Below are 14,377 nucleotides of genomic sequence, written 5' to 3'. Positions count from 1 at the left end.
GGCGGGCGGCGGCAGCAGCCGAAGAGGCCGCGGCGGCGGGTCCGAGTGGCGGAGGCGGCGCGGGCGGCGGCGGGGGGCCGGGTGGCCGGGGTCCCGGGCCCCGCAGCGGCGGCAGCGGCGGCGGCGGCAGGATGATCAAGCTGTTCTCGCTGAAGCAGCAGAAGAAGGAGGAGGAGTCGGCGGGCGGCACCAAGGGCAGCAGCAAGAAGGCGTCGGCGGCGCAGCTGCGGATCCAGAAGGGTAAGGGGAGTCGGGGGATGGGGGTGGAGGTCGGAGGTCAAAGCCTGGCTCGGGGTGATACGGGAGTCAGGTGTGGACTAATGCGGCTGCCAGGGGTCAAAGGTGTCAGAAATAGGGAGGCCGCGGATGTGGGGATCGGAGACAAGGGCCTGGGGGCCGAGGGGCCGGGGGCGGGGTTATAATATAGTCACCAAAGTGGTCGGAGGTAGGGGGACCGAGCAGGGGGCACTGAGCGTATTCGGAAAGCTAGGCGTCTGATACTAGGGACCGAGAATCTGAGCGTGGCAGCGGAAGGGGGAGACCGGGAACTCGAGAGTCGGGGTCAGACGGGAACCTGGGCGACAGGAAGAGGAGATATGGACAGTGGGGCCGAGGATTGAGGATCGGGGTGGGAGATTTAATGTATTAACGCTAGAGTCACTGGGAATCAGAGTCAGGCCTGGTGAAGTGGGTTCTGGGGCCTGGGTGTCGTGGGTCTGGGGGAGTCACATGTCAGTTTGGGGTGACATGAGGAGGGAGGGATACTGGGTGCCAGGGATTATAGAGATAGGAGTAGGGTTGGGTTCAGACCATCCTGCTAGAGATGCTGGAAATCTTACGCTCAGAATAGTATAGGGTAGGAGGCTTGGGAACTCACAGATCTGGAGGTCAGATGGGAGGATCCTGAGTTTAGGATGACAAGCAGAGAGGAGTGTATGGACAGTGGGGGCCAGGGATTGGGGGTGGTGGTGATTTAGGGTGAGGAAGGGGAATAAGATCCTTGCATCTGGGCAGACAAGTAGAGACTCCTCTAGAAAGCGGAGGTCACGGTCAGGATGCTGGGTTTGGAGTAGTCAGAGTCTCTTGGGGGGCACATAGGAGTGGGAACATGTATGACTGTGGATTCAGACGAGTTGGAGCTTACCCTGGGCCAGGAGTTCAAGCACGTCTGCAGTGTTCCATAGATATGGAAGAGCCTGCCTGGAGACGCGAAGCAGAAGGAGCAGGGAGAGGGTGGGGGATGTGGCCCACTGCCCAGGACAGAACCGGGGTCCTGGGAGAGGCTGTGGAGGCTCTGCTGGCACCTGCTCTGAGCACCCCCTCTCTCTCCCTTTCCCGGCCTGTTTCCCTTTCCTGCTGTGAAAACCCAGACATAAACGAGCTGAATCTGCCCAAGACGTGTGACATCAGTTTCTCAGATCCAGACGACCTCCTCAACTTCAAGCTGGTTATCTGTCCTGATGAGGTGAGGGCACGCTTAACTGGATTCTCAGGCACGGCAGGTGACACCACCTCAAGTTGGCTGGTTCACCTGCCAGGCCTTGCAGAGTGGGGTTCTGACTCCTCTCCTCTTCCTTCACAGGGCTTCTACAAGAGCGGGAAGTTTGTGTTCAGTTTTAAGGTGAGTCTCAGGTGGGCAGGGGTGGCTCCCTGGGCTGAGGAAGCAACAGCTGAGGCCCCAGCCAGGCACTGCTGTGCACCTATCCACCTGCCCTCTCTTCTCCTGGAGCCAGGTGGGCCAGGGTTACCCGCATGACCCCCCCAAGGTGAAGTGTGAGACGATGGTTTATCACCCCAACATTGACCTCGAGGGCAACGTCTGCCTCAACATCCTCAGGTGAGGGCGCTGGCCCTCCACTACGCTGCCCAGCCCTGCCTGCCAGGCCGCCTTCGTGACCTTGCACTATGCCGGTCTCTTTCCCTTCCCTCCTCCTCGTGGTCTGTGTGTCCCTGTCTCGTCAGCTCTGCATTTTCTTCCTCGTGGCTTGACCTTGGCTTTCTGGCCTGTGCTTCTCTGCACCCTCCCGCTAGCATTTCCCGACCGTGCTGTCCCATGCCCTGGGCCTGACCTGTCTGGTCCCAGCAGGGCCTGTGGTGGCTGCCCGCTCACCAGCCCCTATCATGATGCTCTCTGCCCACAGAGAGGACTGGAAGCCAGTCCTTACGATAAACTCCATAATTTATGGCTTGCAGTATCTCTTCTTGGTGAGTAGGGGTCGGGGTGGGAGGGCAGCTGGGGAAGGTTGGCCCTCTGCCTTCTGGGCTTGTTGATCTCCCGCCCCCCGCCCCCCCATACCGGCCACAGGAGCCCAACCCTGAAGACCCACTGAACAAGGAAGCCGCCGAGGTCCTGCAGAACAACCGGAGGCTGTTTGAGCAGAATGTGCAGCGCTCCATGCGGGGTGGCTATATCGGCTCCACTTACTTCGAGCGCTGCCTGAAATAGGGCTGGCGCATACCCACCCCTGCCAGGGCCACCAGCCCCGGCGTCCCCTGCAGATATTTATTGGGGGCCACAGGTGGGGGGACATGGGGCGGCCGGTGGGGGAATCCCATGCCCTGGCCGGCCACCCCTCCCTGCTACCCGCTCCTAGTTTTTTTTTTTTTTAAACCACCATGTGATTAAGGTCGGCGCTGCCTCCTCCGACCCGCTCAGCGATGGGAAATGAATTGGCTTGTCTAGCCCCCCGCTGGGTGCTGTCCAGCCCCACCCCCTACTCTGGGCTCTGGGGTGGGTGGCCATGGGGATTTGGGTGGCTGGGGACCCGGCAGCCCACCCCCTCCACCACTGGAGGTCCCACCAGGCTATTAAAGGGGAATGTTACTGCATGGCTTCCGCCTCTTCTTTTGTGGGGTGGGAGGGGCAGATGATGGCCGCCAGAGCTCCTGCAGCAAGAGTGGTGGGGGTTGTGTGCTCACAGGTGGTACGAGGGGACTCCCCCTCGGGCAGGGTGAGATGAATCCCACTCTGGGACAAGAGAGGGGCAGGATCCAGTGACCACTGGCTTCCCGGCCAGTGAGCCGGCACAGGGGCTAAGTCCGCACCGTCTGCTCTTCTGCCCTCCTGCCGGAGGAGGAAAACTGCCTGGTGCCACTGGGTACCTGAGGTTCGGAAACATCAGCGCGAGTTCTGGGTCCCTCGGATGAGCAGGGCTCTACAGTGGGTGACGTGGTGGGGTGCCGGACCACCGGGTGGCTGGAAGGAAGGCGCCCGAAAGGGTACCAAGCCCACGGGGCCAAGAGGGGACAGGGGCTCCGCTCCCTTAAACCGGACTTGAACCCGCGGAATAGCAAGCTTGCGGCAGCCAGACGGAAGCTGCGGCGCATGCGCTTGTGGCCGGCACGCTCCTCGGGGCGTGCGCACGCGCGTTCTTGTCCCCGCCCAGTATTCCGGGCGCCGGCGGGGCGTGTGACGTCAGGTGGTTTAATCCGGAAACGGCGGTGACGGCCGAGGCGACAGAACCGAGGGGGCTGTCGTTGGTGGGCGCTCCAGGGCTCTGAACGAGAGGGTTAGCGTGACCCGGAAACGGAAGCGAGTCCCCATCCCAACTCCGGTGAGTCGCCCCTACTGGGGTGCGGGCCCTGGGTGGGCGCGTGGGCGGTGGCGTTCGAGGGCCTCGCCCCTCCCTGGGACCCTCCCTTATCCTCTGGGTCCCCATGCTGTTTTGCCTTCGGTGCTCAAGACCCCGAAAGGCCCCCAAGAGTTTCCTGGGTGGACAAGGCACCCCATCACCTAAAATCCCGCCCTCTGTACAGGAGTCCCCAACATCCCCCAGCCTTATTCTCCGCACCCAGATTCCCTCAGCATTTAAGCCCTCCGCCCTAAACTGAATGCCATCCACGCGCTGTCAGCTTCGGAGCCCCCACATCGACCCTGTCTGTAGCACTTGCGGCCTCCAGCTTCTCATGTTAGGGACCCTGTCAACTGGCCTTTCCTTGACGCTCCGGGTTCCGAGCCCCCTCTCCCTGCGCCCGTCCCCCTGCTGCATGTGTGAAACATGGTCATCTCCAGCCTAGGTCCATTGGACATTCTAGGGTCTCATCCTAGAGTCAGGAGGAGATTGCAGCCTAGGACCTCTGTAGGGGCACTGTGGGGTAAGAGGAGCTGGGGTGGCTGTGGCTCCCCAAGTTCCAGGCTCCACTCTTTCGCCTTTCCATGCATTCGTTTTCTCCCTGCTCACCCTTTTCCGTTTTGTGAGTCCTCGTCTGTCCCCGCCCATACACAATGTGACCCCAGCTGTGCCTCACACCACCCTGCAGCCAGGTTTCACGCTAGCCCCAGGCTTACTGGTAGGCTCCTGCTGCCATGGACCTGTTGTTTGGGCGGCGCAAGACGCCAGAGGAGCTGCTGCGGCAGAACCAGCGCGCCCTGAACCGGGCCATGCGAGAGCTGGACCGTGAGCGACAGAAGCTCGAGACCCAGGAGAAGAAAATCATCGCGGACATCAAAAAAATGGCCAAGCAGGGCCAGATGGTAAGCTTGATTGGGAACAAGCTGGGACTCTAGGCCAGGTGCCGTCGCTTGGTCAGACCCTGGAGCTGCAGCAAAACAGGACGAGTGTTCTAGGGAAATGGAATGAAGGGTTCGGGTGGGGCTTTCCTTAGTTTCAGAGTCCAAAACTGCTGCCTCTGTGGAGTTGATATTAGAGCCTTGAGTAATTAAGAGAGCTACCTTGCGAAGAGCAAGTGTCAAGTGTGTCAGAACAGCACATGTTCGGTGAGGGAGCGATAGGGAAACTCAAAAGAGTGGTCCATGCCAGACCACTTAGAATCTTGGTTAACAATGGGAGCTGAGGGCTGAGTTAGAAGTAGTGACTTCAATAGATGTGGTATGGGATCTACTTGCCCTGAGGGCCCAGCTAGCAAGAGATGGCCGAGTTTTGGCCTGAGCAGCTTGTTTGAGGAGGTGCCATTTCCTGGGATGGGCAAAGCAAAGAGGAGTTTTGGGGAGGAAGTCACAGCTGAGGTTGGATACATTTGTATGTAAATCAGGATTTGGTTCTTGCCTGTGAGGTGGAGGGGGAGATCCTCTTTGGCCAGAATTGAAATTCAGGAATGGGTGTTGACTAGACATAGAAGAAAAAAGATTCCTGAAGGGTGGGCCCTGCTTGTCTTCTGGATTCTTGGACCAGAGAGATGAGAAGCCTACAGAGGGATCTGTGCAGTGGTGACTCGAGACACATGGGGGTAGGGGGGAGCAGTGAGCACTGGGGCAGGTCCCCAGGAGCCCCTGAACGCCTCAGTGGGCACACCCCCAAGGCTCCCTTCCTGCCCTCTGTCCCCTCCTCAGGACGCAGTCCGGATCATGGCGAAAGACCTGGTGCGCACCAGGCGGTACGTCCGCAAGTTTGTGTTGATGCGGGCCAATATCCAGGCTGTGTCCCTCAAGATCCAGACACTCAAGTCTAACAACTCAATGGCACAAGCCATGAAGGGCGTCACCAAAGCCATGGGCACCATGAACAGACAGGTTCGCCTCTCCCCATCCCCCCTCCCCCCTGCTGACCTTGGGCCCAGACTCACCCTCCTCACCCTTTCAGCTGAAGTTGCCCCAGATCCAGAAGATCATGATGGAGTTTGAGCGGCAGGCAGAGATCATGGACATGAAGGAGGAGATGATGAACGATGCCATCGATGACGCCATGGGGGACGAGGACGATGAAGAGGAGAGGTTCAGAGACGGCTGGCAGGAGGGTGGGGAGGGATGCCTGGCTCTGCCCCTGATTCTCACGAGCATTCTCTCCTTATCTAGTGATGCTGTTGTAGCCCAGGTCCTGGACGAACTGGGGTTGAGCCTGACAGATGAGCTGTCAAGTGAGTGTTTACACCTTGGGCCCTGTGTTAACCCTGTGACCCAGCCACCACCTCCCTCTCCCTGCATTACTCCCTTCTGCATGGGCGCTCTTCCTAACCCCCACTCTTTGCAGACCTCCCTTCCACCGGAGGCTCCCTCAGTGTGGCTGCCGGTGGAAAGAAAGCAGAGGCTACAGCCTCTGCCCTGGTGGACGCAGACGCAGACCTGGAGGAGAGGCTCAAGAACCTTCGAAGGGACTGACTGCCCCTGCTGCCCCAGGGAGCCAGTGGATGGCCTAGCATTTTCATTGTACCTTCTGTAATAAAAGAGGTTGGACACTAGTTCTGGGCCTGTGCAACTGGCCTGACGTGAGCCAGGCTAGGTTAGGAAGTCATTCAGGAGGCTTGGTAATGTGCCAGTCAGTCAGGGTGTGGGATAGAGGGCTGGAATGGTTTCACCTGGGCAAGCCTACCAGGTCCTCAGGAGGTGACGGTGAGCTGCCAACACTGGCCCAGCACCCCTCCTGCCTCAGCCTCAAGGCTAGCACTCCCAAAGATGGTAGGTCCCCCCAGATCTCTTGCCTATACCGCAGGGATACAGTACCCAACTTTATTAGCCCAGTGGAAGTCTCAGCCCACCCTGCTCGCTGTGATACCCCATCTGGTTATAAGAAATGTTCTGCCCCAGTCCAGGGTGCAGCATGCACCTGGAGATTCCCCCTGCCTGCCCACCATGTAACCCTCCCCAGACACCAGGTGGCTAAAGACACGTGCCCCACCCCATTCGGCACGAGGGCTTCGGTGAGGGACTGATGGCAGGCAGACAGCAGGCCCAGGACCACTGTCCCCACCAACCAAGACCTGAGTAATTGGTGAAGTTTTTATTAAATCCACAGAAGTAAAAACCATATCGTGAGGGACTGGGGTATGGGCCACCAAGGAGCGGGAGCCAGGCCACCGGAGAGAGGACGAAGGAGAGGAGAGGAGTGACAGGACATAGAACAGAGCCAGGCTGGGCTGGCTCAGGGGCTGCCCAGCCTCAGGGGCCCTCACCAGGGCCAGTGGACAGGTCCTGGGCACTCAGGCCAGCACCAGGCAGGCTCAGCGGCGGGGGCTCCACCAGCACAGCGGAGAACTTGGTGTCCCCGAAGGCCTCATTCATGCGGGTCTCAAAGAAGCGCTGTAGGCCAATGATGGACTGCACGTCGGCCTTGTCCTGCCAGGCAGATTACAATGGATGGGTCCTAGCTCTGCCCCCCAGCCTCCCCTCCTCCAACTCACCCCCATCCCCACAGGCTCACCTCCGTCAGCTTGTTGAACTGCTTGAACATGCGGCCCACATCCTGGGCAAACTCCTGGGGGGAGCTGTAGGGGGGTGACAGCTTCTCCTGGAGACGGGCTCGGATAAGGGTCAAGTCCAGGGTGTCACCAGGCTGATCCTGCAGGCAGAGGCCACAGGCTGAAGGTGAGGCTGAAGAGCCCCTGCACCTCCCACCCTCCCAAGTCCCAGAACTCACCAGGGAGAAGGTGGAGTCAGTAGCCAGCTGGTGCAGAGGCCGGCAGGGCTCGTGGCAAAAGAGGGCCAGCAGGACGCGCTCACACTTCTGCAGACGACACACACGTCAGAGTCAGAGGGGAGTTGGGGGCTGCAGGAAAACCCAGCATATGGGTGCCCCCCCCTCACCTGCTGGTTGGCTGGTGAGAGCTTGGCCACCACTCCGGTACTATCCCCCCCATCCAGGTTCAGGCTGCCATCCTCCTCCTTCAGGTCAGGCAGCACGTGGCAAAGAGAGCAGCTCCACTCCTCCCTGGAGGAAACGGAGAGGTGAGGGGCTGCACGGGACCCGGCCCAGCCCTCCACCCTGCAGACTCCACAGCCTCGCACCCTGGCACATCCTGCAGGGCAGGCAGGTGGCAGTCCAGGTGGAAGCAGAATTCGCACTGGTTGCACATGACGAGGTCACCTGGCTTCTGGCAGACACGGCAGATGGTGGCACTGTCATCCAGGGAACCTGGGCCACCAGCTGGGACTGAGGTGCCCTCTGGAGCCACCACCTCCAGACCTGAGCTGGTGCTGCCACTGGGTGAAGCCAGGCGGGGACCCTCCGCACCAGGGCCCTCCCCCAGGGCCATCAACACAGGCTTGGTCTCCGGGCCCTCGGTGGCAGCAGGTGGAGCTCCAATGGCAGCCTCTGTTTCTTCCTCCTGCGAGGCGGCCAGGGGTGGTTTAGTGGAATGCTAGCTGGGACAGCAGACCTCCACTCCCCAGCCACGGCAGCTTGGCGCAGGCTCACCTTGACAATGGCCATTCCAGGCAGGGGAGGGGCCCCAGGCACCCCCGAGGGCGCAGTCCCAGGCTGGCCAGCAGCTGCGGCAGCAGCACCTCGCTCGATGACGATGAGGTTGTAATCCTCAGTGGTGTTGCCTGGGAAGACCTTGAAGACTGGTGGCTGGCTGTCAGCCGTGAGATCCAAGTCCAGGCGTTCGAGGCTCACCCGTGGCACCTTGCGCATGAGGCCACTCACCTCGCCGTCACCTGAGCGGGGTCTGTGGGTGTGGCTTGGCGTTGAGCACCCCTGTCCCCATGACCACCCTGTCCCTACATGCACCAAAGGACAATCACACTCACCGCTTCACCCCTGACACATGGGGCTCAGCACTCGAGTAAGGGTCATCTGCTCAGGACACAGAAAAAGACAGGTTGGATGAACCTAGAACATTGGATTTCTCCCACCTACCGGGCAGAAACCACTCACCTGATCCGAAACCGTAGCCTTCCTGCACCTCCATAGGCTGTAGGAAAAGCAAGACAACCTCACCAGGCCGGCCCCCAACAGGCCTCAGGCCCCTCTCCTCCCCCATGGCCCCCTCCCCTACTCACCTGGCTGCTGCCAGAGCCCTGCTTGCCCAAAGGCCCCGGAGCCCGAGGAGGGGCCATGGGTGCCGGGCCTGTGGAGTTGGTTCCAGGACGCTCTGCAACAATCTTGCCTGCAGCAAGGAGGTAAAACAGCTTAAGGCACAGTTCCTGGGAGAGCAAGCTTCAGTGAGAGCAAGACAAACACCCACCAAAGGCCTCTGCACTCTTGGTCCAGGCGTTGAGGTCCCACTGAAATTTCATCTCGCCGTGGGGCTCCACGGGGTCCACGATCATCTTAAGGGCCCGGTGCAGCTGGAAGTAGATCTGGGGGAGGGCGGTAGATGAGCACAGAGGCAGAGAACAGCGTTCCAGAGCCTTGGGAGGTGCTGACCCAGAACCCAACACCTGGGTGCCCACCAGCACACACCAGCTTCTTGGAGAGCAGCAGAGCCGTGTTGTTATCACTCTCCAGAGCCCAAGAGGCAAAGCGCAAGATGTGTTCCTGGTGCTTCTGGATCTTGGTCATGGTCCAGTGCTGCCGTTCCAGGCGCTCCTGCTGCCCCTCTGTTACCTTCTGCAGGTGGAGAGCAGGAGAGGTCAGGGAGGAAACGGCACTAGAACCTCTCCCCCCGCAAGGATGGCATCAGCGGCCAGCAGAGGGAGCCAAACCCCCAGGACGCCGCTACCAGAGCTAGGGCGAGCTGTCAGCAGACAAGCGCCACACAGGAAGTACCTGGGCGTCGTTGACCAGCACACGGCCCCGCTTGTTCAGTTCCTTCATTATCTGCAGGATGGCCATCTTAACGTCCACTTGCACGCGCTTCTGTACGTCGGACACCTGGCGGATCCTGGGGGGTGGAGGGTGAGATCAGGGCCAGTCAGGCAGGTGCTCACCCCAGGACCTCCCCCATCACACTGGCCTCCACTTACGAGCTGCGAACCTCCTTGGTGTTCTTCTGCAGTGTTGCATGCTTGTCCCCGAGGCGCTTCACCAATGAGGCCAGGAGCTTGCGCTGGTTTCTCACTGCATCCTCCAGGAACTGGTACCTGAGGGTGGACAGAGGTGGGCCCGGGCGCCCAGCATGGGAATGGGCAGCACCCACCCACCATGCCTCAGGACTCACTGGTGGTCTTTGTGGGCGTTGAGCTGGCAATCCCGGCAGGTGAGGGTGTCGCAGCTCTCGCAGAACAGCACAAGGGGCTCGTGCTTGTGCACATTGCAATACACAGTGCGCTCACCGTCCCTCGACTTGGCCGGCCCTGAGGAATGGGGTCTATGAAACAGGAGCTGGTCCTCACCACCTCAACTCAAGGAGCAGACAGACCGGGGCCTCACATCGTGTCTGTCCTGCAGCCCTGGCTTAGCTGCTAAAAAACGCTGAGGGCCTACAGCAGTGGACAGGGAAGGCCCAAATCCTTGCTCTGAACACCCTCTGCCCTAATCTTGACCAAGAGATCCGCACTCCCCTTCTTTCAGCTTCTGGGAGTGACAACTTAAAAGTGTAAGGACGATGGCCTCTGACGACCACCCCACTGCTCCCTCCACTGAAAACTCCTCCAAGCAGACGCTCAAGAGAGCTCCTCCACCTCTGCAGCCCCCACTGCTGGGCTCCCCTTCTCCTCCACTCAAAAGACTCTGCCACAAGGGAGGGGACTCTGGCAACCATGGCATCCGGACACACGCAGGAGCTTTCTGGCTCAGACAGAAACCAAACGAGGACCTAAAGACATGTCAGGTACCTTTTCCTCCTGAGCCATGCCTAGAGACCTCTTCTCTCTTCTCTGGTAAAAGGAGACCACACCATCTTAACAACCCACAAGGAGCCTCGCAAAGCCTTCTCAGGCTGGACAAAGTTGATGTCGGACCAGGACACTCAGAGAGGGGTCAGGCCCCCCACACAGGGAAAAGGGTCTGAAAGTGCTCAAAGCAACACCCCGCAAAGACTAATACACCACAGTGACCCCCACCGCTTTCCAGAATCTGCTGCCATTAGATAACTGCTTGGGAACAGCCAGCCCCTTCCTGCCCAATCAAGTCTCAATGCTACACTGACCCAGCCTGAGACATAACATCAAGATACAGATAAGGCAAATCTCAGTGCCCCCAATACAGACCCCTCCTGCACCCTGATCTTTGCTTAGAACCCAGGATCCCCTTGGAGACCCCTGCCCTTCCCTCCTGGCTCCTCATGACTCACAGCAACGACCTCCATCTGGATTTTCCCATCAAAACTGTCCTCTGGGCTGCAAGAGCCACGGCATGACTACCAAAACACCATTCACGGGCAGTTCTGGATGAAAAACCAAACCCAAGCCCCTCTCCGAAGAACACCACAGAAAAGTCTGAAGATATCTAGTTAAGACTTTGAAACATCTGCAATCTAACAATAAGAACACTTAGAGCACTCACTGGTCAGTGCCAGTCTGAGGACACTCATGGCTTATGAGGACACAAGGCCCAAAGACCTCACTTTTCCTACGGAGCCTTAAACCACATTCCAGGCCTAGGAGATCCCTCACACCATTCCCCAAGAGCCTGCATTTCCCTATCTGTACATGTAATCCCTCCACCTCTGGAGGCATATTCCCTGCCTGGGGATTCCCTGAAGTGCTTCCTCAAAGCCTCGATACACCCTGTACTGCAGCATGAGATCCCCTGTGCACTCCACACATTTCCTGCTTGTGGCTTTTCCCCTTCTATCCGGAGGGGCAGAGGCAGCCTCCCCCTTTTTGAATTCTGCCCTCAGGCCTTTCCATTGGTACCCCCTCAAAAATTCCCTGACACTCCACCACCATCTGCAACCAGCATCAAAAGCAGCTGGAGAAACATATAGGGGAAGAATCAAGGCAGCCCCCTCCGTGTTGCATACCAGTGGAGCGCACGGTGTGGTCCTTGGTGTACTTCACCCGCTGGTGCGCCTCCACACACGTCTCACAGAGCGGCTCAGAGCACTCCACACAATAACTGGTGGCTGGGGCATTATCCTCACAGCTAGTGCAGCACTGCTGAGCAAAGGCAGAGTCAGAGGAGACAGCACCACCAGACACATCTGCATTCAGACCCAGAAAATACAACCTGGTAAGACGATGCCTTTACTTAGCCTAAACAACCTGCTAAAGCCGTAGTAAAGCCTGGAGCTGGTACTATGCTCTGCGCTGCAGATTCCTACCCACGTCCAGAGGCCTTCCAGGGATTGCTTGGGCAACACATACCTGATTAGCATCCTGGGAATCCGTGGCGGCCTTACCGCCACAGTCTCGCATGAAATAATTCTCCACGATATCTTTGGAGAAACACTGCTGCTTACATACTGGACAGTCCACCACTGCGAAGAACAGAGGAAAACAAGATCACCGCATATTCACATCCAGAGTGCGATACCATCCTCCACAGGGACCAACTTCCACCCCATGCTAGGCCAACTCTCCGCTCCGAGAGAAGCAATCAAACCCTTCTTTGGCCTAACTTGGAACAGTCGCCCCATCCGAATACGAGACCCACAGCCCGCACCCGTTTTGGCCACTGTCCGGTCCCGACCCTCTCACCCTGATGACCCCTGCCATTGTGACGCTGGGGACCGACCCCCAATACCCGAGCCTCCTCCGAACCTTGGCTGCAGGGTGGGGGAGGGGCCGCCCCCGGTCCGACCGCACTCACCAGACCCGTCGCCCGCTGCACCTCCATCCCCCGAGCTGTTGGCGGCTGCAGGCGCCGGGGGCCCTAGGCAGGCGCTACAGGCCGAGTGCAGGCAAGGTAGCAGGCGCGGTTCCCTCTCCGGCCGCAGGCGCTCCCGACACACGCCGCAGTGCTCCAACAGTTCCAGCGCCTCGCCGCCGCCCCCCGCGGGTGACGACGCCGAGGCGGATGCCGCCGCCGAGCCCGATGCGGAGCCCGCGGCCGAGGAGGCGGCGGCGCGCTTCTCGGCGCCCGCCGAGCCCTCACTCGGGCCAGGGCTGCCGGAGGCGGCCGCCGCCGCCGCCGCCGAGGCCGCCGCAGCCGAAGCCGCCATTCACACGCCGCCGGGGGCGCCCAAGGAGGGAGGAGGGGCGCGGGGCCCGCCACGCAGGCGCAGACGCGTTCGCAGCCAACGGCTGGGCCGCTACAGCCGCGAGGCCTAACGCCGCCAGGCAAAGCCTGGGGCGCCGCCCGCTGCGCGCGGGGCGCTACCGAGGCTCACCCGGCCGCTGCCCGCTCTGCCGCCGCCGCCTGCGCCGCCGCCTCAGCGGCTGCTCAGATCAGCGCCACACGGCACGCGCACAACCGCTCGCCCGCGCGCCCGCTCGCAGAAAGAGCCCCTGCCTAGGGGCGGGACAGAAATAACTGGCGCCGACGCCGTCGCGCACGCGCATTGGGCACCTCGAGCCGGGAGGCGGGGCCGGAGCGCGCGAGGCCGCGAGTACGCACGCGCAGCCCCGGGCCCCTCCCACCCCCGCCACTACCCCGCGCACCTCCTCCCCTGAGGCAGGGGCCGGGCAACTGTGTCTCCGCCGCCGAAGCCAGACCCGCTGGCCGGGCGCGTGCCCGCTACTGTAGTGCCCGCTCCAGGCTGCTTGCTGCGCAGGCGCGCACGTGGTCGGCCCCCGCCTGGGTCCCCGCCCCTCGGGCGGTCCGGAGGGGTCGCCAGCAGCTACGTCACCAGGCGCTCTCACGAGGGGGCGGGGTCGCGACCTAGGGGAGATGCTGGCCCGGGCGGAGGGGTCGGGCGTCCCCACCCCGTGGCCGGGCCGCTTCCTGGCGTTCTGACCTTTTTATTGTTTGACGTGAGAAACACTGAAACCTAAGTCAGCTAGCTCCCAAGGGGCTCAGAGCAGCGAAGCTGAAATCCCGCCTGGCCCCCAAGGCCCCTGGCCACCTTTTGGCCAGCCACTTCGGGTGGGCGGACTGAAGAGGGGAGCGGAGTCTGTGGGGAGGTCCATCCGAGGATGGAGGCAGGCTCTGTAGGGCGGGTGAGCCTGCCTCAGCCGGGAGCAGGATCTGCGTGGGAGGCGGGTATGCCTGTCTGAGGAAGCAGTGTCTGGGAGAGTTCTGTCAGGTGGGGGAAGCTAGGCCTGGAGGAGGAATCTTGGTTGAGACGAACGCGGTCTTTCTGTGAGAATCCTGTCAGAAGCAGAGTCTGGGCGGAGAATCCTGTGGGTGGGGCGGAATCTGGGGGGGAAGAAGGGCCCTGTCGGCCCGCGCGGGCAAGGGAGCAGGGGCTGCGGCTGGAGCTGGGGGAGGAGGGGTCCTGAGAGGAAAGCACGGTCGTCGGGAGGGCATCTGTCTGGAGTCACCGGGCAGAGAAAACCAGAGGCACGGGCGCCCTGGAGCTGTGCGTGGGGTGGGCCTCCGTCCCTGCGCGGGGCTCCCGGCCCTGCGGCCTCCAGTCCGGGAGGAGGCTCGGCGGCTACTCTGCGAGGACTCAGAGAACCTGAAGGGCCGTCACGTCCGGCGCCCAGACCCGACTCTGCCTGGCGCGGGCTCCACCGATCCCCCAAAAGCTCCAGGGAAGCGGGGCGCGGCCTCCCCAAACCGACTCCCCAGGAGCCCGCACGCGGAGGCGGCGCTGGAGATGCCTCTGGCGCGGCCCGGCGGCCGGGATCTTTGGCCCCCGCAGAGCCTGGGGGCCGCGGGGCTTTGTCTCGGCGCCGGCCTTTGTTTCGGCTCGGGCGCGGCCCCCAGTCCCGGCCCCGCCCCGCCCGCCCGCCGCAGCGCCCGCCCCGCCCCCGCCGCGGGCCTTGCCCTCCCCC

General features: G+C 61.3%; 3 protein-coding genes across 4 annotated transcripts; 2 read left to right on the top strand and 1 right to left on the bottom strand.

Moving 5' to 3' along the window:
- The first annotated feature begins 10 nt into the window (after positions 1 to 10).
- On the top strand, positions 11 to 2,829 carry UBE2M (ubiquitin conjugating enzyme E2 M). Of its 2 annotated transcripts, none has more exons than XM_025270420.2 (6): positions 11 to 240; positions 1,371 to 1,465; positions 1,583 to 1,621; positions 1,734 to 1,837; positions 2,087 to 2,205; positions 2,306 to 2,829. In XM_025270420.2, exons 1-6 carry the CDS (start codon positions 132 to 134, stop codon positions 2,317 to 2,319), a joined length of 480 nt encoding a protein of 159 aa, XP_025126205.1. In that variant the 5' UTR covers positions 11 to 131; the 3' UTR covers positions 2,320 to 2,829. The 2 variants fall into 2 exon arrangements, with proteins under 2 accessions (XP_025126205.1, XP_006067357.2); XM_006067295.3 differs by having other exon boundaries at positions 39 to 240; positions 2,142 to 2,205.
- A 565-nt stretch (positions 2,830 to 3,394) lies between these two features.
- Positions 3,395 to 6,135, top strand: CHMP2A (charged multivesicular body protein 2A). Its single transcript, XM_006067281.4, has 6 exons — positions 3,395 to 3,554; positions 4,261 to 4,474; positions 5,291 to 5,470; positions 5,541 to 5,671; positions 5,753 to 5,814; positions 5,928 to 6,135. The coding sequence occupies exons 2-6, from the start codon at positions 4,307 to 4,309 to the stop codon at positions 6,053 to 6,055; spliced, it is 669 nt and encodes a 222-aa protein (XP_006067343.1). The 5' UTR covers positions 3,395 to 3,554; positions 4,261 to 4,306; the 3' UTR covers positions 6,056 to 6,135.
- Positions 6,136 to 6,659: 524 nt separating this feature from the next.
- TRIM28 (tripartite motif containing 28) lies at positions 6,660 to 12,944 on the bottom strand. Its single transcript, XM_006067294.4, has 17 exons — positions 12,309 to 12,944; positions 11,864 to 11,976; positions 11,521 to 11,653; positions 9,775 to 9,910; positions 9,581 to 9,697; positions 9,384 to 9,498; positions 9,078 to 9,224; positions 8,860 to 8,974; positions 8,675 to 8,781; positions 8,550 to 8,586; positions 8,423 to 8,468; positions 8,088 to 8,340; positions 7,679 to 7,998; positions 7,478 to 7,601; positions 7,311 to 7,397; positions 7,095 to 7,232; positions 6,660 to 7,009 (listed from the first exon to the last, which is right to left on the bottom strand). The coding sequence occupies exons 1-17, from the start codon at positions 12,658 to 12,660 to the stop codon at positions 6,833 to 6,835; spliced, it is 2,517 nt and encodes an 838-aa protein (XP_006067356.2). The 5' UTR covers positions 12,661 to 12,944; the 3' UTR covers positions 6,660 to 6,832.
- Between the last annotated feature and the right edge of the window lie 1,433 nt (positions 12,945 to 14,377).

The sequence above is a fragment of the Bubalus bubalis genome, chromosome 18, assembly GCF_019923935.1.
Source record: "Bubalus bubalis isolate 160015118507 breed Murrah chromosome 18, NDDB_SH_1, whole genome shotgun sequence".
NCBI classification, from domain to species: Eukaryota; Metazoa; Chordata; class Mammalia; order Artiodactyla; family Bovidae; genus Bubalus; species Bubalus bubalis.
Note: the sequence above shows the minus strand (reverse complement) of the source record. Positions and strands in the feature narration are given on the sequence as shown.